This window comes from Muscardinus avellanarius, assembly GCF_963383645.1.
Source record: "Muscardinus avellanarius genome assembly, chromosome: 3".
Taxonomy (NCBI): Eukaryota; Metazoa; Chordata; class Mammalia; order Rodentia; family Gliridae; genus Muscardinus; species Muscardinus avellanarius.
The window spans coordinates 129,618,490-129,642,975 of record NC_137788.1 but is presented as its reverse complement, the minus strand read 5'-3'; the positions used below and the strand labels follow the sequence as shown (position 1 = coordinate 129,642,975).

At 42.0% G+C, this 24,486-nt stretch overlaps 1 protein-coding gene and 1 pseudogene across 2 annotated transcripts; one reads left to right on the top strand and one right to left on the bottom strand.

The window, feature by feature from the left end:
- Positions 1 to 4: 4 nt before the first annotated feature.
- CIAO2A (cytosolic iron-sulfur assembly component 2A) lies at positions 5 to 24,486 on the top strand (the record flags this gene model as incomplete). Its single annotated transcript, XM_080690498.1, has 5 exons — positions 5 to 128; positions 4,439 to 4,603; positions 9,519 to 9,568; positions 18,149 to 18,194; positions 24,350 to 24,486. 5 exons carry the CDS (start codon positions 5 to 7, stop codon positions 24,445 to 24,447), a joined length of 483 nt encoding a protein of 160 aa, XP_080546624.1. The 3' UTR covers positions 24,448 to 24,486.
- Positions 12,008 to 12,442, bottom strand: LOC308261026 (small ribosomal subunit protein eS19-like; annotated as a pseudogene). Its single transcript has one exon. The product of its transcript is annotated as a small ribosomal subunit protein eS19-like (transcript).

The following is a 24,486-nucleotide window of genomic DNA, read 5'->3' as shown; positions in this document are numbered from 1 at the left end:
GAGGATGGAGCGGTTGTCTGGGCTGCTCTCCTGGACACTGAGCAGAGTTCTGTGGCTCTCAGGCCTCTCTGAGCGGGGAGCTGCCCGGCAGCCCCGGATCATGGAAGAGAAAGCGCTAGAGGTTTATGGTAATTAATTGTACCCGGTGCAGCATTTGGCGTTATTTGTGGAAGCGGCGGGGTCGGTGGGGGTGAGGGCCTCACCTGAGCGCGGGGAGTTCACACCGGGTTTTGGCCGACCTAGTCGCGAGCGTGAGGAGCGTTTTTTTTTTCCGGGTCCTAAATTACGCGGGAATGTGGGTCCTTCTAGGACACGGGCAGACCGAGCCTGGGAGCCGGCTGCGCTAGTGGCCCGGTCAAGACATTGTGGGCAGAGTAGAAGTCTAGGGTGGTCAGTGGGGAAACAGTGCTGGCTTGATTGCACCGCTTGAACCTCCTTCCTTCTCTAGCCCCTAACACGCGCTCCTCCAGCCATTGCTGAGGACACTGCTGCGTGATGGCCGAGTGGGGAACTGGCCAAAGGTCACAGCCACTCTTTTCTGTGGCAGAGTCAATATGCCGAGGTCCCCGAAAGAAAAGCACAAGATAGGCTTCAGGTACCGCGGCCCAGTGAAGCTGTTATATATGTAAACACACAGAGATATATGTTCTTCACTGTAGATATTAAAGACTCATTGTGCAGATGAGAAAGGCTTAGAATGGTTAAACAACTACCTCGAGGTCACTGTCAACAGGGAACGGAGCACAAACCAAAGCTTATGTCTTCTGATTCCAAAGTGCGCCTCTCACTGCTTCACAGCTGTCATCCTTTTCTCTTCTCTTCTCTTCTCTTCTCTTCTCTTCTCTTCTCTTCTCTCTCTTTCTCTCCTCTCCTTTCTTCTTCTTCTTCTTCTTCTTCTTCTTCTTCTTCTTCTTCTTCTTCTCTCTCTCTTTCTTCTTCTTCTTCTTCTTCTTCTTCTTCTTCTTCTTCTTCTTCTTCTTCTTCTTCTCTCTCTCTCTCTCTCCCCTCTCCTCTCTTCTTCTTCTTCTTCTTCTTCTTCTTCTTCTTCTTCTTCTTCTTCTTCTCTTTTCTTTTCTCTCTCTCTCTCTCTCTCTCTCTCTCTCTCTCTCTCTCCCTCCCTCCCTCCCTCCCTCCATAGTAATCTTTTTGAAAACCACAAAGACGAGATGTTTCTAATAAGAAACATTCCAATAAGAATACATATATAATTTGGTGAAAGATTATAGACCAGTAGAAGGCCAGGGATAGGAAACATCTTTGGAGGTCATCTAGTTAACCTCTCTTAAAGAATAACAAATAGGGCTTGGGGGTGTATCTTGGAGGTAAACTGCCCCTGGGTTCAATCCTGAGGACTGGGAAGAAGAAGAAAAAAAAAAAGAAAAAGAAAGCAAGAAAGAAAAAAAGCAGTACTTGATAGGAGTAAGAACCCCAGCCAAATGATAATTATGAGTACACTGATCTCCACAAAGCCTGCAGGCACATTCCTGCTCTGCTAGATCTCTTATCTGTAGCATTAGGGACTGCGGGCACTTTGTATATAGCTTTGTAAGAGAGATGATGGTAGTCTTGAAAATTCTATTGAACCTATATATGCAAAAATACAGTATTTAGGCCATAGACTTGAATGAGAGATAAAATTTAGGAAGGAGAACTACTGTTCTCTGACTGAAGGGATCTGCAGAGATTTTAAAGAGAAGTCACTTGGGTTGGGCCATGTCGAAAAACTGGAACATGGGTATGTAGTGGGTCAGAGGGCATACTAAGCCCAGAAAACTGGAGCAGAAGTATGGAGATTCGAAAATAGCATAGCTATGGAGTGGCAGATAGGTGGAGCTACAGGATAGGGTTTGTGGGGTTACAGATGGAGGTGTGGCGGAACATTGTTTTAGATAGTAGATTGGAATTGGACACTTAGGCTTTTAAATATAAATGAAAAGTCTTAATATCAGTGCAGAGCTATAGAAAAATTTTAGTCCAGAATAATGCGAGGAAAGCAACATTAATTTCTTTTTAAAGAAATAAATCCAAGCCTAGCATGGTGGCTCACGCTTGTAATCCCAGAATATGAGAAGCTGAAACCGGAGGATTGCGGTTCTCAGCCAGCCTCAGCTACTTAGTGAGGCCCTGTGCAACTCAGTGAGACCCTGTTTCAAAATAAAGAATAAAAACTAGGGCTGGGGATATAGTTTGGAGGTAGAGTACCCCTGGGTTCATCCCCATTTCGGCAAAAGACAAAACAAAACTGTTTCCCAAATCCCATAATAACACAGCTCTGTGAAAGAGAAGCTTTATCTTCCTTCCTGCCTATATTTAAAAATTCTGTTTCTAATCAAGGATCAATTTAGGAGGTACCTGGGGAGAAAGTAGAATTTGAATGATTTGTTTTTCCTAGCTGCATAACTATAAATAACAGGACAAAACCTCAGGATTGAGAACTAATCATAATGTAAATCATGTTGACAGTGACATACATACATACGTCTTCTCTCTCTCTCTCTTTTTTTTTTTTTCTGGTACTGAGGATTGGAACCCAGGGACATTCTACCTCTGAGCTATATCCCCAACCCTATTTTTTTACTCCTTATTTTGAAACAGGGTCTCACTGAGTTGCAAAGAGCCTCACTTAAGTAGCTGAGGCTGTCCTTGAACTGCGATCCTCCCGTGAATGCTGGGTTTACAAGCTGGGTTTACAAGTGTGCGCCACCACGCCTGGCTTCTCTTTTCTATCTCACTACACCTCTTTATTATTTCTTCATCTTTTTCTCTAGCCTCAGTGTGAGAAGGAACCCTCATCCTCTCCATGGCTCCCACGCTTGGTTCCTTTCCCTTAATTTAACCACTTCCCCCTCCCCTCCTTACATTTCAAATCTCCCTGTTAGATCCTGGCATTGGGCTATAAAACACTCAAGTTTCTCTCGTCCTTGTCATTGTTCTGACTTCTTATAAAGCCACTGTCCTTTCTCTGCCCTTTTCTTCCCTTTGCCTAGGCCCTAAGAATACATTTCAGTTCTCACTCCTTTGCCAGTTTCCCAAAGCTGTTTGCAAGCCAGCTTTGTCCCTCACCTCTCTACTGACACTGTTTTTATCTAGGTGACTTTCTGGATGACAAAGACCTGTGTTAGCTCTTGCCTGCCTCAAGTTTTCCACAACATTTGATGTTGGTAACCACCACTCTCCTCCTTTCTCTCCTCACTTCCTTATTCTCTGTTTTTGATCAGACCCATTTTTATTTTTTATTTTTTTATTTTTTTATTTTTATTTTTGGTGGTACTGGGGTTCCTGGAAGCCCTTCTTCCTCCGGGCTACACTCCCAGACCTATTTTTATATTTTTGAAACAGGGTCTCTTAAGCCAGCACGGCTGGCTTCGAACCTGCGTGATCCTCCTGTCTCCGCCTCCCAAGCGCGGGGATTACAAGCGTGCGCCACCACGCCCGGCAGACCCATTTTTAAAAGTATTGATTCAAATTCCACATCTAGCCTGACACAACAGTCTCTCAAGCTGAAAATTTCTCTGAAGCTCCCATGACACTTCCCGTTCTTACGTATATTCACTCTGCAATGTTGGACCCAAGAAACTGGATATGGCCTAATAATAATCCAATAAAGTGGTGTTTTCAAAAGGAAACAGTAAACCGGGTGTGGGGGCGCACGCTTGTTATCACGTTACTTGGGAGGCTGAGACAGGAGGATCCAGGTTTGCAGCCAGCCTCAGCTACTTAGTGAGGCCCTCTGCAACTTAGTGAGACCTTATTTCAAAATGAAGAATAAAAAATATGGCTGGAGGTGTAGCTTGGAGGTAGAATGTCCCTGGGTTCAATCCCCGGTACCACAAAAAACAACCAACCAACCAAACAAGCAAAAAAAAAACCAGTAGAGCTGGGTGCTATGTCTCAAACAAACAAACAACAGTAGTGGAAATTTCTGTCAGAAACCTGAGAGTTGCTGTAATATTTGCTTAAAAAGAAGTCAGTGCTTGCTGGGCATGGTGGCACACGCTTGTAATCCCAGCATTCAGGAGGCTGAGACCGGAGGATCGCGGTTCAAGGACAGCCTCAGCTACTTAGTGAGGCCCTCTGGAACTTAGTGAGACCCTGTTTCAAAATAAAGACTAAAAAATAGGGCAGAGGGTGTTGCTTGGAAGGTAGAATGCCCCTGAGTTCCATCCCCAGACCTGCAAAAAAAAAGTCAGTGGTTAGGATTGGCAAAATCACCCTAGTAATGGAACCAGAGGCATTCTACCTCTAGGCTACAAGGCTACACCCCTAGCACTATTTTTATTTTAAAACAGTCTTGCTAGGTTGATGAGAGTCTCACTGTCCTCAAACCTGTGATCTTCCTATTTCAGCCTCCTAAATACTGTGATTACAGGTGCATGCCACCACACCCAGCTAGAATATTCATGTTTTAATGTAATACTTTGTCTCGATGATTCTTTAGATTTGATTCGAACTATCCGGGACCCAGAAAAGCCCAATACTTTAGAAGAACTGGAAGTGGTCACGGAGAGTTGTGTGGAGGTTCAGGAGATAAATGAAGAAGACTATCTGGTTATTATCAGGTTTACGCCGACAGTACCTCATTGCTCTTTGGCAACTCTTATTGGTAAGATTGTGTGTGCATGTGTGTATAAACTGTAAATTATTCATATGATATTGGCTTAAATAATTTATATCATGTATCACACCTTTTTTTGGTACTAGGGATTGAACTCAGGGGCATTATACCTCCAAGCTATACCCTCATTCCTCCTTTTTTTTTTTTTTTTGTGGTACTGGGGGTGGAACCCAGGGGCTCTCTACCATTGGGCTACACTCTCAGACCTATTTTATATTTTACTTGGAAACAGGGTCTCACTAAGTAGGTGAGGCTGACTTTGAACTCGCACAATCCTTCTGTCTCAGCCTCCCAAGTGTTGGGATTACAAGTATGTGGCACCACACCCGGCTCTACTCTCTTTCCTTTTTTATTTTTTATTTTGAAATGGTCTCACTAAATTGCTGAAGATCTAAGTTACTGAGATTGGAGTGGTCTTGCTAAGTTACTGAGGCTGGGCTCTAACCTGCAATCCTCCTGGCTCAGCCTCCCAAGTACTGGGATTACAGGTGAGCACCACCATACCTAGTTTCATCTTCATTTTATTATTATTATTAATTAATTAATTAATTTATTTATTTATTTTGGTGGTACTGGGGGTAGAACCCAGAAGCTTTCTATCTCCGGGCTATACTCCCAGACCTATTTTATATTTTATTTGGAAACAGGGTCTCACTAGGTTGCTGAGAGCTTCACTAAGTAGCTGAGGCTGGCTTCCAACCTGTGCGATCCTCCTGTCTCAGCCTCCCCATCGCGGGGATTACAAGCATGCGTACTGCGCCCGCCTTCATCTTCATTTAATAGATAAGGAATTGGAAGTGCAGAGAATTTAAATTACTTACTCAGAATCATACAGCCTGGAAATGGAGAAGCTGAAATGCAAAACAGAATCTCCTGACTCCATATCTGTCTCTTTTTCAGTTCCATTATGGTACCTCTATCAGGTGGCCATCTTTAATGGAGAGCAGGTGTGGGCCAGCTCTCCATTATACAGAATACAGTTCTAGGGATTGGAGTGGTTACTGCTCTTTTGGTTTCTATGTGGTACAGGTAGAGGTCCCAGTGGGAGGGTTTTTTTTTTTTTTATAATATTGGAGATTGAACTCAGGGCCTTGCAGATGCTGGACAAGTGCTCTACCACCGAGCTACATCCACAGATCCCAATATGCTTATGTGGACAAAGATGGAGAGAGTGAATGAAATAAAAACTCCTCTGTGTGGATGCTAGGATTAGGTGAAGGTTGATACTGCAGATATTTATACTTCCTGAACAAAGTTTTGTCACTTTTCTTTTTTTTCTTTTTTTTCTTTTTTTTTTTTTTTCTTTCTCTTTGGTACTGGAGATGGAACCCAGGAGCATTCTACCTCCGAGCTACACCCCCAGCCCTATTTTTTATTCTTTGAAACAGGGTCTCACTGAGTTGCAAAGGGCCTCACTAAGTAGCTAAGGCTGTCTGCCATGCGATCTTCCAGCCTCTGCCCCCTGGCGTGCGCCACCACGCAGAGCCTGTTTTTTCACTTTTCTTGACCTTTTTTTTTTTTTTTAATTGAACCCAGGGGCATTCTACCTCTAGGCTACACTCCTATTCCCTTTTGTTATTTTTTGTTTTGTTTTGAAACAGGCTCTGGCTAGGTTGCTGAGAGTTTCACTGTTTTGCTGAGGCTGTCCTCACACCTGTGATCCTCCTGTCTCAGCCCCTCAAGTACTGAGGTTATAGGCGTGTGCCACCATGCCTGGCAGTGGGGCCACTTTTACTTACTTATTTATTTATTTATTTATTTATTTTTGAATATTTAAAGAAGTTTATTAGAAAGATAGAAATACAGAAAACAGAAATACAGCTCCATACCAGACTAGCATGGAAGGGTGACTCAAAATGAATCCACCCTGGGACCACTTTTAAACCCAAAGAATCCATCTCAGCCATGTTACAGTGCCTTCCTTGAGGATGAGGATGCTCAAGAAAGTGCTTTGTGAATTATAAAGCAATTATTATTTACTTCATGGATAGATTTACAAGTACCCACAGTGAGGAGAACACGTGTGGATGCTCAGATGGTCCACAAATAACAAATTAAGGAAATGGTATGGGGGTAGAGGGAGGACAAACGCTTCCCAGTAGGCTTTCAGGCAGATCTTCTAGAGGGAGACCCCATTAAGGAAATGGTGTGTTTCTTTAGAGCCCTCTAATATTTTTGTTTGTGACGCTGGGGATCAAACCCAGGACCTTGACATGTTAGGCAAACACTCTACACTGAGATATACCCAATCCCCTAGAACTTCTGTATTCGAGAATCTAAAATAGGCACATTCCTGTTTTATTTTATTAATCGTTTTTCCTATTCTGGAACTTTTTAGAAGATTCTGTTAGAAAGCAATTCATAGTTAGAAAATAAAAAACAGCCGGGCGTGGTGGTGCACGCTTGAAGTCCCAGCATTTGGGAGGCTGAAACTGGAGGATCGCAGTTCGCGGACAGCCTCAGCTACTTAGTGAGGCCCTCTACAACTCAGTGAGACCCGGTTTCAAAATAAAGAATAAAAAATTGGGGCTTGGGGTGTAACTTGGAGGTAGAATGCCCCTGGGTTCCATCCTTAGTACCACAAAAAAAAGAAAGAAAGAAAAAATAGATTAGTCTCATACCTCCCCCAAAGATAGTCTTTTTTTTCTGTTTTAGGATGGTTTGTTTATGTTTATCTTTAACATATATATATGTATATATATATATATATATGTATATATATATATATATATTTTTTTTTTTTTTTTTTTTGGGTGGTACTGGGGTTCCTGGAAGCCCTTCTACCTTAGGGCTGCACTCCCAGACCTATTTTATTTGGAAACAGGGTCTCTTAAGCCAGCGCGGCTGGCTCTGAACCTGTGTGATTCTCCTGTCTCCACCGCCCAAGCGCGGGGATTCCAAGCGTGCACCACCACTCCCGGCTTATTTTTAATAAAATAATAATATTGCTGGGCATGGTGGCACATGCCTGTAATCCTAATATTTAGGAGGCTGAGATAGGAGGATCACAAGTTTCTGGCCCTCCAACAATTTAGCAAGGCCCTTTGCAATGAGTAAGACCCTGTTTCAAAATAAAAAATAAAATAGGGCTCAGGTATAGCTCAAAAGTAGAATGCCCTTGGGTTCAAGCCCCAGTAGCACCCCAAAAACTCAAATTATTAATAGCTTGTTTTCTTAGCATAATAATTTCTTATGCATTATTTGGGAAAGGAAATAAATTGTTTCAGATAGAATCCTGCAGAGCCAGGGGATTAGGAATCTATACCGACTCTTTCACAACTATTATTGAAGCAATCTCTCATTATAATAAGAGCAATCTGTTTTATCTAAGAGTAAAGATTGAGTTTAAAATTAATTACTTAAGCTGAGTGCGGTGATGCACACTTGTAATCCCAGTATTTGGGAGGCTGACACAGGAGGATCTTGGGGGTTTTTTTTTGTTGTTGTTTTTTGCAGGTCTGGGGATGGGACTCAGGGGCATTTGACCTCCGAGCTACAACCCCTGCCCTATTTTTTACTCTTTATTTTGAAACCGGATCTCACTGAGTTGCAGAGGGCCTCACTAAGTAGCTGAGGCTGTCCGCGAACCGCGATCCTCCGGTCTCAGCCTCCCAAATGCTGGGATTAGGATCTCAGGTTTGAAAGCAAACCTTAGAAACTTAGCAAGGTTCTCAGCAACCTAGTGAGACCATTTCCAAATAAATGAAATCAGGCTGAGAGTATATCTCAGAGTTAGCATGCCCTTGGTTTCAATTTCTCATACAAAAAAATTCATTGTTTAATTTAAGGTGGGGGTAAGTGGAACATTGGCATTAAGGATCTAAGTCCAGTTTTAATTTTCTGTTATGTTTCAGCTGGAGAAAGAAATTATTAAACTGTGGTTTAACTGATGGTAAACCAGACTTCAGTGAGGCTTGTTTTAGCATAGTTGCTCCATTTGTTTCTTGCAGATGTAAAGGATTCCCAATTTGAAAAGTTTCATGTGGCTCTTTTTAAATGGCTTTTACTTGATTTTGTTTTTATTTTATTTCATTTATTGTGGTACTGGGGATTGAACCCAGAGTCATTCTGCCTCTGAGCTATGCCCCTAGCCCTATTTTATTTTTTATTTTGAAACAGCGTCTCACTAAGTTGCAGAGGGCTTCACTAAGTTGTTTGGCTGGCAGTGAACCTGCGATGCTCCTTCTCAGCTTCCCAAGTACTGGAATTACAAATGTGCATTACCAAACCAGGCTCTTCCTGGGTTTCATTTTTGCATGGTCTAACTTACCGTGAATATTCAATAAGGTTTCAGGCCAGTTGATGCAGTAGAACAGTCCTAGACTTTGTATTGGTCCTGGGTTCCAGTCACTGCTCTGCCACTTTACTAGCCCACACTGTGGCTTTGATTTCATGATTTATAGAATAGGGTTAGTAATACCTAGCTCAATGGATTAGTGTGAAGAATACATAAAACTCTATGTTAAATATTCTAGCTTACTTGCCAGGCTTAACCAATAAGCCTGGCATGGTGGCCCATGCCTGTAATCACAGTACTTTTCATTTCTCTTACTTGGGGGACTGAGACAGGAGGATCACAGGTTCAGAGTCAGCCTCAGCAACTTTGTAAGACTCTCAGCAACTTAGTGAGACTCTCTCTCAAACCAAAAAATAAAACAGGGCTGGGCATAGCTCAGAGGTAGAATTCCCCTATGTTCAATCCCCAGTAAGACACGCACACACGCACACACACACACACACACACACACACACACACAAGCCCTATGTTGGATTTAGCACATCTCTTTTTCAGCTACTGTAGTGTGTGGGCACATATAGACACAGCTGTATGACTTTTCAAGAACCAATAAGAAGACCTGAAGAGATAATCAAAGGTGTTTGTTTTTTTCCTTCTGCTCTGCAGGGCTGTGCTTAAGAGTAAAACTTCAGCGATGTTTGCCATTTAAACACAAGGTAAGGAAAATGTTTTGTTGTCTTGAACCTGGGCCTCACTCATGCTAGACAAGGCTTCACTAGGGAGCCACATCTTCAGCCCACGTTGCTGTCTTTTTTGTGTGTGTGGTACTGGGGATGGAATCCAAGGGCATCGTACCTCCAAGATACATCCCCAGCCCTATGTTTTAGTCTTTTTATTTTTGAAACAGGGTCTTACTGAGTTGTGAAGGGCCTCGCTAAGTAGCTGAAGGTGTCTGCGAACTGCAGTCTTCCAGCCTCCGCCTCCTGAATGCTGAGATTACAAGCGTGCACCACCATGGCCAGCATGTAGTTGTCTTTTATAACAGTTCTGCTGACATATAATTCCTATATCATACAATATACCTATTTATTTATTTATTTATTTATTTATTTATTTTACAGTATTGGGGAATGGAACCCAGGGGCATTCTACCTCCAAGCTACATCCCCAGTCCTATTTTCTATTCTTTATTTTTTATTTTTTTTATTTATTTTATTTTATTTTTTTTAGTGGTACTGGGGTTCCTGGAAGCCCTTCTTCCTCCGGGCTACACTCCCAGACCTATTTTATATTTTTGAAACAGGGTCTTACGCCAGCACGGCTGGCTTCGAACCTGCGCGATCCTCCTGTCTCCGCCTCCCAAGTGCGGGGATTACAAGCGTGCGCCACCACGCCTGGCAGTCTATTCTTTATTTTGAAACAAGAGTCTCACTGAGTTACAGAGGGCCTAAGTAGCTGAGGCTGTCCACGAACCTAGATCCTCCTGTCTCAGCCTCCTAAATGCAAGGATTACAGGTGCTCGCCACCACGCCCAGCTACAATTTACCTATTTAAAGTACATAATTTAGACGGGTGTGGTGGCTCACACTTGTAATACCCGTGCTTGGGAGGTGGAGACAGGAGGATCTTGTTGGTTTGAAGCCAGCTTGCTAGCTTATAGCTTAAGAGACCCTGTTTCCAAATAACAAAAATATATAAAAATAGGTCTGGGAGTGTAACCCAGAGGTAGAAAGGTTTCCAGGAACCCCAGTACCACCAAAAAAAAAAAAAAAAAGAGTGTATAATTTAGTGGTTTTGAGTTGATTCACAGAATTGTGCAGCCATCAATCAATTTATTTTTATTTTTGTGGTACTGTGGATGGAACCCAGAGACATTCTACTTCCATGCTATACTCCCAGCCCTATTTTTATTCTTTATTTGGAAAAAGGGTCTCACTGGGTTGCAAAGGGCCTCACTAAGTACCTGAGGCTGTCTGCAAACTATGATCTTCCTATTTCAGCCTCCTGAATGCTGGGATTACAAGCATGTGCTACCATGCCTGGCTTGCCATCAATTAAGTTTAAAACATTTCATCACCCCCTCAAAGAAACCCTGTTTTCATAAGCAGTTACTCTCCTTTAGCCTCAGCCTCTCCTCCATCCCACCTACTTTCTGTGTAGATTTGCCTATTCTAAATTCATTTAAATGAAATTGTACATAGCATGGTGGTGCATGCTTGTAATCCCAGCACTCAGGAGGCGGAGATCGGAGAATCGTGATTCACAGACAGCCTCAGCTACTTAGTGAGGGCCTGCGCAACTTAGTGAGGCCCTGTTTCAAAATAAAGAATAAGCCAGGCGTGGTAGCGCACTCATTTGGGAGAAGCTGAGACAGGAGGATCGCAGTTCATGGACAGCCTCAGGTACTTAGTGAGGCCCTCTGCAACTCAGTGAGACCCAGTTTCAAAATAAAGAATAAAAAAAATAGGGCAGGGAGTGTAGCTTGGAGGTCAAATGACTCTAGGTTCCATTCTCAGACCTGCAAAAAAAAAAAACAAGAATAAAAAACAGGTCAGGGGGTGTAGCTCGGAGGTTGAATGCCCTTGGGTTCCATCCCCAGACCCGCAAAAATAAATAAATAAATGAAATTGTACATTGTGAACTTTTGCATGTGTGTATGTGGTATAGGAGATTGAACCAGGGGTGTTCTGATTTTTATTTTCTGTGATATTTCTCTGTGCATACCGCGTTGCAAGTACCGATCCCACTCTTGACGGCCCCAGTAGTGGCCTTGCTACCTGGTGGACTGATCCAGACCTCACTGGCTCAAGCAGCGGCCTTGCCTCCTGGGAGGCCCCGATTCTGGTCTCACTGGCCCTGACACCAGCCTAACCCCTCAGCTAGCTCTGATCCCGGCCTCGGAGGCCCCAGTAGCGACCTTGCCTCACGGCAGGCTCCGATGCTGGCCATTGGCCCCGGCACCGGCCTAACCCCTTGGCAGGCTCTGATCCCGGCCTCAGAGGCCCCAGCACCAGCCTTGCCTCACGCAGGCTCCGATGATGGCCTCGCTGGCCCCAGCACTGGTCTAACCCCTCGGCAGGCTCCTATCTGGCCTCGGAGGCCTCAGTAGCGGCCTTGCCTGAATGAGGCAATTTATTAATCCAGCATCCTTTGTTCTAATGCTTCTTGTTGGCAGCTGCCACCTGTCTGGCAATTCTGTCCAGATCTCTCTGTCCCTGAGATGCCAGCTTGCGGCTCCCATCTTAGTCCTTTCCCACCATTTTCAGCCCATCCACAGCTTGGAGAACCCGGCGGGCCACACTTTTGGGGCCTTTGCTGAAGTGGCTGGGCAGGATGCCATTTCTCTGATGTCCCCCATAGATCTTAGTCGTGGAGCCAACCCCAGCGCCACCTTGGAGGTACAGGTGCTGTGGAAGTAGCTCTAGTGTAGAACCAGTTCTCATTGTAGGGAACAAGCTCTTTATGCTTGGACAACTTGACTGTGTCCATTTGTTCCAGGACTTTCAGTTTCCCAGACTTTTTAAGGAAGGTGCCAGAGCTCAAACAAACTGCTGCTGGTTTATGTCTTTTACAGTGACTCCAGGTATCATGCGCCTCCCCGCTGCCAGCCAGGAGAAAGTTATACTTTTATTTATTTATTTATTTATTTATTTATTTATTTATATTTTTGTGTGTGGTACTGGGAATAGAACCCAGGGACATTTTACCTCTGAGCTATGCCCCCAGCCCTATTTTTATTTTTTATTTTGAAATAGGGTCTCACTGAGTTACAAAGGGTCTCACTAAGTAGCTGAGGCTGTCCTTGAACTGGGATCCTCATGTCTCAGCCTCTTAAATGCTGGGATTACAAGCGTGCGCCACCACGCCTGGCTGTTATTTGCATTCTTATTTATTTATTCATTTATTTATTTTGTAGTACTAGGGATAGGACCCTGGAGCGCTCTTAGGATTACAAGGGTGCGCCACCATGCCGGGCTTTAGGGACCCGTTTTTAATATTTCACATACGAATGTCTAGTCTCCCTAGCACCATTTTTTTGAAGAGACTGTCTTTTCTCCAATCTAAGTTTCTGGCTCTTTGGTCAAGAATCAGATAACTAGCAGTCTGGGTGTGTTTCTGTGTCTTCTATTCTTATTCCATTGACCTAACATGTCTGTTTTTACCCCAGTAACAAGCCGTCTTTGTTACTCTGGCTCTGTAGTATAATTTGAAGTCAGGTGTTGATGATGCCTCTAGCTTTACTATTTTTTTTCTCACAATTGCTTTGGCTATTGTGTATTTTTTTCTTTGAAATAAACTTTAGGATATTTTTTCCAGTTCTGAGAACAATACCATTGGTATTTTGGGGGGAATTGCATTGAATCTGTAGTTGGCTTTTGATAATATGGCCAGTTCTGCCTGTCCACAAACATGAGAGGTTTTACTGTCTTCTGGTGTCTTTGATTTCCTTTTCCAGCATTTAGTAATTTTAGTAATTTTTCTTATAGAGGTATATTTTTAAGTGTTTAATAATTTCTTGAATCGATGGAAATGGAATTATTTTCCAGATTTCTTTCTCAGCAGCTTCATTAGTGGTGTGTAAAAAAGCTATTGATTTTTGTAGATTTTGTATGGTGCTTCTTTGCAGAATTTGTTCTCAGCTCTAGACATCTTCTGGTGGAGTTTTAGGGCTCTTTTAAGTATAGGATCATGTCGTCTGCAAACAGGGACAAATTGAATTCTTCCATTCCTATTTTCCTTTTATTCCTTGCTCTTCCTCTGGCTAGTGTTTCAAATATTATATTAAAAACAGTAGATCAGCCGGGCATGGTGGCGCATGTTTGTAATCCTAGTACAGTGAGGCTCTCAGCAACTTAGACCCTGCTTCCAAATAAAGTATAAAATAGGTCTGGGAGTGTAGCTCGGAGGTAGGAAGCCCCTGAGCTCCATTCCAGTACCACACACACACACACACACACACACACACACACACACACACACACACACAATATAGCAGTGGATCTTTTTTTCTTGCTCTTTTATTTCTTGCTCTTGCCTAATTGCTCTGGCTAATGTTTCAAGTATTATAAAATAGCAGATATCTCCTCTTGTTCCTAATTTTAGAGGAAATGCTTTTAGTTTTTCCCCATGCAGTATGGTGTTGGTTTTGTGTTTGCCATATGTAGCCTTTATTATGTTAAAGAAAGTTCCTTTTATCCCTAGTTTCTTCAGGGTTTTTATCATGAATGATGTTCAGTTTCACCAAAGGCTTTTTCTGCATCTTTTGAGATAATCATATGATTTTTGTCCTTGACTCTATTTAAGTGGTTTATTACTTTATTGATTTGTATATTTTGAACCATCCTAGCATCCCTGGAATGAAACTGACTTGATCAATATGTACAGTCTTTTAAATGTAAAGTTTAAATTTGCTAATGTTGTATTAAGGATTCTTGCAACTGTGTTATCAAGGGCATTTGTCCTTTTCCCCTGCCCTCTCATAAGTGTCTTTATCTGGTTTTGGTATCAGTTATACTGACTGCTGAGAATGAGATTAGGAATTTTTCCTCACCCCCCTCTTTTTCTTGGAACTGGGAATTGAACCCAGAGGCATTCTACTTCTGAGGCACACTTCTAGAGCTTTTGTTTTGTTTTGTTTTTTAGGTACTGAGGATGGGAGCCAGGAGCATTCTACCTCTGAGCTATGCCCCCAGACCTATTTTTTTTTTTAATTCTTTATTTTCTTGAAACAGGGTCTCAGTGAGTTGCAAAGGGTCTCACTAAGTAGCTGAGGCTGTTCATGAACCGGGATCCTCCTGTCTCAGCCTCCTAAATGCTGGGATTACAAGCATGCGCCACCATGCCCAGCTGTTTCTAATTTTATTAATTTGACTTTTTTTTTTTTTTTCCTTCTGGTTAATTTGACTAAGGGTTTTTCTTCTCAAAGAACCAACTCTAGCTGGGCATGGTGGTACATGCTTATAATCCCAGTGCTTGAGAGTCTGAGACGAGGAATGAAGGTTCAATGACAGCTTCAGTAAGTAGTGAGGCTTTCATCAACCTAGTGAGATCCTGTTTCAAAAATATAGAAATAAACCAGGTGTAGTGATGCACGCTTATAATCCCAGTACCTGGGAGGCTGAAACAGGAAGATCACAAGTTCGCAGCCAGCCTCAGAAATTTGTGAGGCCCTCCACAACTTAATGAGACCCCGTTTCAAAATAAAGAATAAAGAATTGGGCTGAGGGTGGATCTCAGAGGTAGAATGCCCCTGGCTTCAATCCCTAGTAACACACACGCATGCACGCACAGACAAAAAGAATAAAATAGGGCAGGGTACAAAAAAAAAAAGAACCAATCCTTTTTGTTCTTTTTTTCTCTACTTCATTAAGACTTTTTTTTTTTTTTTTTTTTTTGCCAGTCTGGGGATGGAACCCAGGAGCATTCTACCTCCAAGCTACATCCCCTGTCCTATTTTTTATTCTTCATTTTGAAACAGGACTTCACTAAGTAGTTGAGGCTGTTCGCGAACCGCGATCCTCTGGTCTCAGCCCCCAGAAAACTGGGATTACAAGCATGCGCCACCAAGCCGGGCTTACTTCATTAATTTAAGATCTGATATTTATTATTTGTTTCCTTCTACTGATTTTGGGACTGGCTTATTCTCATTAAGACCTTGAGTTGCATCAGTAGGTTATTTATTTGGGATCTTTCTGACTTTTTAAATATAGGATCTCATACTATAAGTTTTCTCTTAGAAACTGAGCCCAGCATGGTTTCTATTTTATTTGGAAACAGGGTCTCACTAAGTTGCCTAGAGCCTCACTAAGTAGCTGAGGCTGGCTTTGAACCTATGCGACCCTCCTGTCTCAGCCTCCCAAGCGCTGGATTATAAGCGTGAGCCACCACGCCCCCACTTGGTTTGTTTTTTTTAAACAGTGTCTCAATGAGTTGCAAAGTCCAACTCCCGAATGCCGGAATTACAAACATGCACCACCACACCCAGCCTAAATATGATCTATTTTGGAAGAAGTTCCATGAGCAGCTGAAAAGAAAGTATATTCAACTGTTGTTAAATGAAATAGTCTGTAAATGTTTATAAAGTCCATTTGATTTTTTTTGGTATTAAGGATTGAACCTGGGGGCATTCTACCTCTGAGCTACACCCCCAGCCCTATTTTTTTATTCCTTATTTTGAAACAAGGTCTCACTAAGTTGCAGAGGGCCTCACTAAGTAGTTGAGGCTGGCCATGAACTTGGGATCTTCCTCTTTCAGCTTCCAAGTCCATTTGATTTATAGTATAATTTAATTCTGTAGTATTTTTTTTGTTGTTTTTTATATGTCTGGGTATGAAATCACCCAGTAATAGCTGGGCATGGTGGTATACACTTGTAATCCCAGTACTTGGGAGGCTGAAACAGGAAGATCACAGGTTCGTGGCTAGCAACTTAGTGACATCCTCCACAACTCAGTGAGACTGTTTCAAAAAATAAAAATTAAATAGGGCTGATGTGTAGCTCAGAGGTAGAACCTCTCTAGGTTCAAACCCCAGTACCACAAAAAAATTAAGTAAATAAATCATATCCAGTATTATTTTATTGGGGCATTTCAGAGCCTCGATGTCAAATAGTATTCGTTTTATGTACTTAGATGCACTGATATTTGGGGCATAAGTATTTTCTATTGTTATATCTTCCTGTTAAATATTTACTATTGTTCCCTTTCCCAATATGTGGTGACCTTTGTCTCTTCTAATTTTGGCCTAAAATCTGCTTTGTTAGATGTGAAAGTAGCTACTTCTGTTTGGTTTGGGATTCCAGTTGCATTGAATATCATTTTCTATTCTTTCAATTGTAGCCTGTTTATGTCTCTGCCTCTGAGGTGTGTGTGTGTGTGTGTGTGTGTGTGTGTGTGTGTGTGTGTTTTGCAGGCATTATAAAATTGGCCCTTACTTTTTGTTCCAATCTGAGTCATGTATAATTTTTAAACCAAAGTAAATGAGTGTGTAGTCCTTCTGTACCTGTGGCTTTGTGGTCGAAAAGAGTCGTAATATGGCAGTAGTGGAATTTGCATGGGGTTTTGTTCTCTTCAAAGAGATTGAACTAAATGACCTCTCCGGCCCTTTTTAATTATAATAAAGTATGATTTTTCCCATGAAATCGAGTAGTAAATAAGGATTAGTTTGTACACGCCAGTGTTCTCCAGAGTCTTTCTCGTACATGCTGCTCTCTAGGGTCTTTCCCATACAGCATGCTTTCTTGGCCACTGGATTTGCAATAATTTTGTGGGTTGCCTCAAAAGTTCTGAGTCTTAGAGGTTAACTAGTTTGCAGGGATGCAGCAGGGCTAGGAGAGAGAGCTTAACCAGTATTATACTTGAGAATAAATGTAGCAAGTTAACAGAGGGTGAGAAAAGAAAGATGCTAAAATATATATATTGTGATCCCATGTTTGTAACACAAGTAATGAGAAGAAACTTCCAGTCATGGGGGGGAGTATATAAAGTAGGTGTAATATTATACGAGAAATATTATATAGAGAAAAATGTGGGAGAAACTACAGGAAATTATTAATGTGGCTTTTCTGGGGAGTGGGGGCAGGAAGAGGTTTAGATACTGATTCAGGAAGAAGTAGTGTAAAAGGGAAAGATATACTCATGTTGTTGAGTAAAACAAAATGTAGGAGATTTCATTTGTATAAAATTGCATTTGTTTGTATTCATACAAAATTTCATGAAAATACTCCCTATAGGTCTTTCTCAGTTAACCAAAATACTACTAATTTCAGCTATTTGTTTATTTTCATTTTTTGTGGTACTGGGGATTGAACTCAGGGGTATTCTACCTCTGAGCTACACCTCCAGCCCTATTTTATTTTTATTTCAAAACAGGGTCTCACTAGGTTGATGAGAGTCTCACTACTTGCTGAGGCTGTGCTTGAATCTGCAATCCTCCTGTCAGTCCTTGTTTTAAAGAATGAGAAGGATTGTTCCTAAGTCCCGATGTTAGAAAAGGAACTCGATTTCTCACCTCTAGATTGTTTTTTTTTTTTTTTTTTTTGGTGGTACTGGGAACCCAGGGGCCCTCTACCTCCAGGCTATACTCCCAGACCTATTTTATATTTTTTTATTTGGAAACAGGGTCTCTTAAGCCAGCTTCGAACCTGCACGATCCTCCTTTGTCAGCCTCCCAAGCGCGAGGATTACAAGTGTGCGCCACCAGGCCCGGCCTCCCTAGATTCTTGAGTCTGCTGTACAATCTGTGTCAGTGTGTCATCTTAGAATGTTCTAATATTTTGGTTCTGTTTTTTCTTCCCAGTTGGAAATCTACATTTCTGAAGGAACCCACTCAACAGAAGAAGACAGTAAGTGACTCTGGAAACATTATTAAAAGCAACCATAGGTAGTACTTTATCTTGGATACTGGGTTACTCATTCAGCCAAGTATCTACTGGGTCACTTGCAAAAATAGTGCATCATCAAATATTAGCTCTTCCTTCCCAGGCGGGGAAACACAGACATTTGAAAGAAATCTGTTTGTACTGGGACTCTGGGTGAACTAGCGTCCACGAATATTGATTGGTTCAGGCCAAAGGCTAAACATTTGTAAAAAATATCTAGGACCTTCATTTATGAGCTCCAGTGTGTGATTCTGTTCTTTGGTGGCGGGTTAGATAGTTTATTGTGTGTATCTTAGAGTGACTTTTTTGGTGTGAACACAGTGCCTTGTGCATACTCAGGTTTCTGGGTTCAATCCCAGCACCACAAAAATAAATAAATCAGGTGCGATGGCACACACTTGTAATTCCGGCTACTTGGGAGGATGAGGCAGGAGGAGTGCTTGAGTCTAGGAGTTTGAGGTCAGCCTGGGCAACATGAGATACCATCTAAATACAAATAAAAGAGCTGGAAGCTGGGCGTGGTGGCACACGCTTGTAATCCCAGCATTCAGGAGGCTGAGACCTGGAGGATCACAGTTCTTGGATAGCCTCAGCTACTTAGTGAGGCCTTCTGCAACTCAGTGAGACCCGGTTTCAAAATAAAGAATAAAAAATAGGGCAGGGGGTGTGGCTCGGAGGTAGAATGCCCCTGGGTTCCATCCCCAGACCCGCAAAAACAAATAAAATAAAATAAAATAAAATGAAAATGAAAAAAAAAAAAGAGCTGGAGGTGGTAGCATAGGTATATAATTCCAACATTTGGGAGGCTGAGACAGGAGGATCCTGGTTCATGGCCAGCCTCAGATACTTAGTGAGGCCCTTTGCAACTCAATGAGACCCTGTTTCAAAGTAAAGAATAAAAAATAGAGCTGGGGCTGGGCATGGTGGCACACGCTTGTAATCCCAGCATTTGGGAGGCTGAGACAGGCAGATCACGATTCGTGGACAACCACAGCTACTTAGTGAGGCTCTTTGCAATTCAGTGAGACCCTGTTTCAAAATAAAGAATAAAAAATAGGGCTGGGGGTGTCACTTGGAGGTAGAATGCCCCTGGGTTCTATCTTCAGTACCGAAAAAAAAAAAAAAGAATTTATGCCAGGAATAGTGACGAACAGTTGTAATCCTAGTACTTGGGAGGCTGATGCAGGAGGATTTCAGGTTCACGGCCAGCCTCAGCTACTTTGTGAGGCCTTCCGATACTTAGTGAGATCCTGTTTTATTTTATTTTTTATTTTTTATTTTTTTGGTGGTACTGGGGGTGGAACCCAGAGGCTTTCTACCTCTGGGCTATACTCCCGGACCTTTTTTAAAATATTTTATTTGGAAACAGGGTGTCTCACTAGGTTGCTGAAAGCCTCACTAAGTAGCTGATGCTGGCTTTGAACCTGTGCGATCCTCCTGTCTCAGCCTCCCAAGCGCGGGGATTACAAGCGTGCGCCACCACGCCCGGCGAGATCCTGTTTTAAAATAAAGAATAAAAATAGAGCTGGAGTATAGCTCAGAGGCAGAATGCCCCTGGGTTCAATCCTCAGTACCACAAAAAAAAAAAAAAAGAAAAAAAAGAATTTAGGTATCCTAGATGCACTCAGGTTCTCCTATTGAAAGTCTTTTAAATTGTAAGATTTTTTTTTTTAAATTGGTGCACTGTATTCATACATCATAGTGGGATACAAACTTTTGTAGACATACATGCACACATCGCCCAGTCAGCCTCCTCCCGATCCCCACCCCATTCTCTCCCCATCCCTCCTTCCCATGCTTGGCTTAGTGGTTGATATCTAGTATTATAGCAATTTATCCAAAATTAAAAATGATAATTTCACATAACAGTTTCATTTGTCTGATACCAAGCTTTTGATGACTTAAAGATAACATTTCAATATTTCTTTTTATTTCTTTCTTACCAGAGAATATTTTTTTTCTATTTTTTTAGGTGAAACTATCATATATTTATATATTTATTTTTCAGAAAAAAAGTCTATCCTAATATGGAAAATGGACTCTAGATACCCAAAACGATCTTGAAAAAGAACAAAGCTAGAAGATATATATTTTCTGATTTCAAACCATATAAAGCTACAATAATTGAAACAGTGTAGTACTATTATAAAGGCAGATATATAAACCATTGGAGTTAAATAAAAGCCTAGAGCTAAATTCTTCCCTATATTGTCAAGTTATTTTTGACAAGGTTTCCACGAACATTTGGTGGAGGAAATAATAATCTTTTAACTAAATATTGTTGAAACATAATAATTACATGGAAAAGAATAAAGTTGGACCCTTACCTAATCCCATATACAAATATTAACTCAAAATAGATAAAAGACCTAAATATAAATCTTAAGACTTTAAACTTTTAGGAGAAAATCTGGGTCATAAAACCTCACAACATTGAAATTGGCAGTGATTTCTTGGATATGATTTCAATGGCACAGGCAACAGAAGAGTATACAAACTCCCTAAAAAATAAAAAAAAATATTGTATATCCAAAGACAATGTAAACAGAGTTAACAGTTACTAATAGAATGGGATAAAATATTTCCATCTGCTATATCTGAAGGTATATTAATATTCCAACTAGAAATCCTAAAAATTAACAACAATAAAGGCAAACTACCATTTAGAGATAGGTAAAAGACTAACATAAATAATGAATCTCCACAGATAACCAATCTTAGTTGTCTGTTGAATGGAAAATCTTGTTTCTCTGGTTCTGGTGTGTGTTACCTATTTCTTCTTTGTAGTTAATCTCTTTGAGTATTTTCTCTAGTGCTGGTTTTGAAGACATAAATTCCTTCAGTTTCTGTTTGTCGTGGAAGCTTCTTATTTCTCCATCTAATTTGATAGAAAGTTTTGCTGGGTAGGAAATTTTTGGCTGGAAGTTGTTTTCTTTCAGAGTTTGGAATATGTTACTCCAAGCCCTTCTGGCTCTCATGACTTGGTTTGGGAAGTCTGGAGTGATTCTAATTGGTTTGCCTCTGAATGTCACTTGGCCCTTTGTTTTTGTTGCCTTTAAGATTCTCTGCTTGGCTTCCACATTGGTCATTTTGACAATTATGTGGCGTGGGGATCCTCTTCTCCGATCCTGTCTAAAGGGAGTTCTATAAGTTTCTTGGACCTGTGTATCAACCTCTTGCTCTATGTTTGGAAAATTTTCTGCTATTACTTCCTTGAAGAGATTGTTGATCCCTTTGGTTTCACTTTCTTTTCCCTCCTCTATTCCAATTATTCTTAGGTTAGCTCTCTTAAAATGGGCCCATATTTCTTCAATATCAGATTCCTGCTGTCGGATATTGTTTCCTAGATTAGAAACTATGCGTTCATTTTTGGAATGATCATCTTCTAAGAGCAGATTCTGTTCTCCATGTGGTCTAATCGGTTGTTTGTGCTTTGAATTGAGGCCTTTACTTCATTAATTGCATCCTTTATCTCTTTTTGGCTCTCTCTGAGTTCTTTTCGAAGCACCTCTATTATTTCTACAGTTATTTTCCTGATTTGATCTTCTAGAAATCTCTGATTTTCTGTTTTATCGGGTTCTGATGTTGTGGGGTTGTGGGCATTCATTGCTCCAGTGTTATTCCTCTTTCCCATGATTTAGGAAGTTTGTGCCTTCTCTGGGTTCTTCCCTTGGGTCACTATGACTTCACTTAAGGTGTTCTGGATCTCGAGTCAGTAGTATCTCAGACCCCACTACTCCTTTACTGGGTTGTATCACAGAGTCTCCGACCCAGAGAGTCGATAGAGGCTGCTTTAGACTGTGGGGGGGGGTGCCAGGTTGCACGTTCTCCTATGGTGTGATATCTCTGCCACCGCCCCTCCCCCACTGGGTCAAGTCCCAGGGAGTACAGTACTGGGATTTCTCCTCTGTGGCCCACAATTTGACTCACTGTTCTTGAGTATGCAGATGTAGCTGTACTGGATTCGGTGAATTCACTGCTGCTGCCGCCGGTGGCAATATGGCACCGCTGCTACGCCCTCAGTCGTGAGGCTGGCGTATTTCTTCTTGGTTTTGATTTCCACTCTGAATCCCTGCAGCGTGTGCTGAGCTCAGCCACTGGGAGCTTTAGATTTTTCCTGCGGCGAGAAATCCCGCCTGGCTGTTCCGCAGTGGCTCACCTCGGCTTGCTGTAGCCGTCCGGTGAAGTTGCCGCTGCCGCCGGCAGTATGGCGCTGCTGCCGCGGCCTCGGGCGTGAGGCCAGTGTATCTCCTCTGTGGCTCTGAGCTCTGTTCTCAGTCCGCTTTCTCTCTGGAGCCTGGTGATTTTTTTGTTTCTCTGGTGATGGTGTTTTCTGGCTATGAAAGGCGCTGATTTTGTGGTAATGGAGATTAGTTGTTAGCGGGGCTCTTAAGCCCCGCTTTTCTCGGTCGCCATCTTCCCAGAAGTCTCAATTGTAAGATTTTATAACTGATAGTTTTATGTATGAGTCTGGTTTTTCATTTCTAAATATTTACCAAGTACCTTCTATGCATAAGGATAATCAAACCTTTGAGATATCTCCCTGCTTATGTGGCATCTGTATTATAGTAGGAAGAAACAGAATGAGTTGCATTTGTTGACACAGAATATGTATATGTGTTTTGTAGTACTGGGAGCCCAGAGCAGTATGGAACCCTGGGCCTCACACATGCTGGGAAAGTGCTCTACCACTGAACTGCAGCTCCAGACCTTTTTAAAAAATTTTACTCAAAGCCGGGCATGGTGGTGCACGCTTGTAATCCCAGCACTTGGGAGGCTGAGACAGGAGGATCGCACAGGTTCGAAGCCAGCCTCAGCTACTGAGTTAGGCTCTCAGCAACTTAGTGAGACCCTGTTTCCAAATAAAGTATATATATAAAAAAAATAGGCCTGGGAGTATGGCCAGGATGTGGAAATGTCCCTGGGTTCCACCCCTAGCACCACAAAAAAAAAAAAAAAAAAAAAAATTTTTACTCAGAGGTAAAGTCTTGCTAAATTGCCTAGGCTAACCTTGAACTTGTAGTCATCCTGCCTCAGTCTCCCAAATTGTTGAAATTTCACGAGTGCACCACCATGTCCCACTGTGTGTGTGGGTTTGTTTTTTTTTTAATGAATTTTAATAGCTTCCTAGAAAATCCTCATTAAGGATATGGAGATCTCTCTTTTGAACTCTTCCATTAAGATCACTGTTAGTAAGCCGGGTGTGGTAGCGCACAATTGTAATCTTAGTACTTGGGAAGCTGAGACAGGAGATCATAGGTTCACTGCCAGCCTCAACTACTTAGTGAGACCCTGTTTCAAAATAAAAAATAAAAAAATAGGGCTGGGTGTGTTGCTCAGAGGTAGAATGCCCCTGGGTTCCATCCCCAGTACTGCCAAAAATAAAATAAATAAATAAACAAATAAAAGATAGGGCTGGGGATGTAGTTAGGTAGAATGGCCCTAGGTTCAATCCCAAGCATTACTAAATAAATAAATAAATAAATAAATAAATAATCACTATTAGTAGCTGGTCTTGGTCGCACATACCTGTAATCTCAGTATTTAGGACAAATAAATAAATAAATTTAAATTATTGTGGGAGAGTAGTAGGATCATAGGGTCGGTCTCTCTCTCTCTCTCTCTCTCTCCCTGGTGGCACTGAGAATTGAATTCAGGGGCATCCTACCTCTGACCTACATCCCCGGCCTTATTTTATTTATTTATTTGTTTGTTTGTTTGTTTGTTTTTCTGGTACTGGGGATGGAACCCAGGGGTATTCTACCTCTAAGTGACACCCACAGACCAATTTTTTTTATTCTTTATTTTGAAACAGGGTCTCACTAAGTTGCGGAGGGCCTCACTGAGTAGCTGAGGCTGGCTGTGAACCCCGATCCTGCTGTCTCAGCCTCCCTAGTACTGGGATTACAAGTGTGCACCTCCACGCCCAGCTCCTCTTTTATTTTGAAGCAGGGTCTTGCTAAGGTGTTGAGGCTGACCTCAAACCTGTGATCCTTCAGATCTTGAAAGCTGTATTATAAGTAGCTCAAAACAACTTTACTTCTCCAGAAGTCATGGTGGATACTGTGCGGTGTTGTGTGTTGATGCCGATCTGCTGACTTTTGTCCGTGTGTTTTCAGTCAACAAGCAGATAAATGACAAAGAGCGAGTGGCGGCTGCAATGGAGAACCCCAGCCTGCGGGGGATTGTGGAGCAGTGTGTCCTCGAGCCCGACTGACCACGGAACTGTAACTGTTTGATACATTTGTGTAAACTC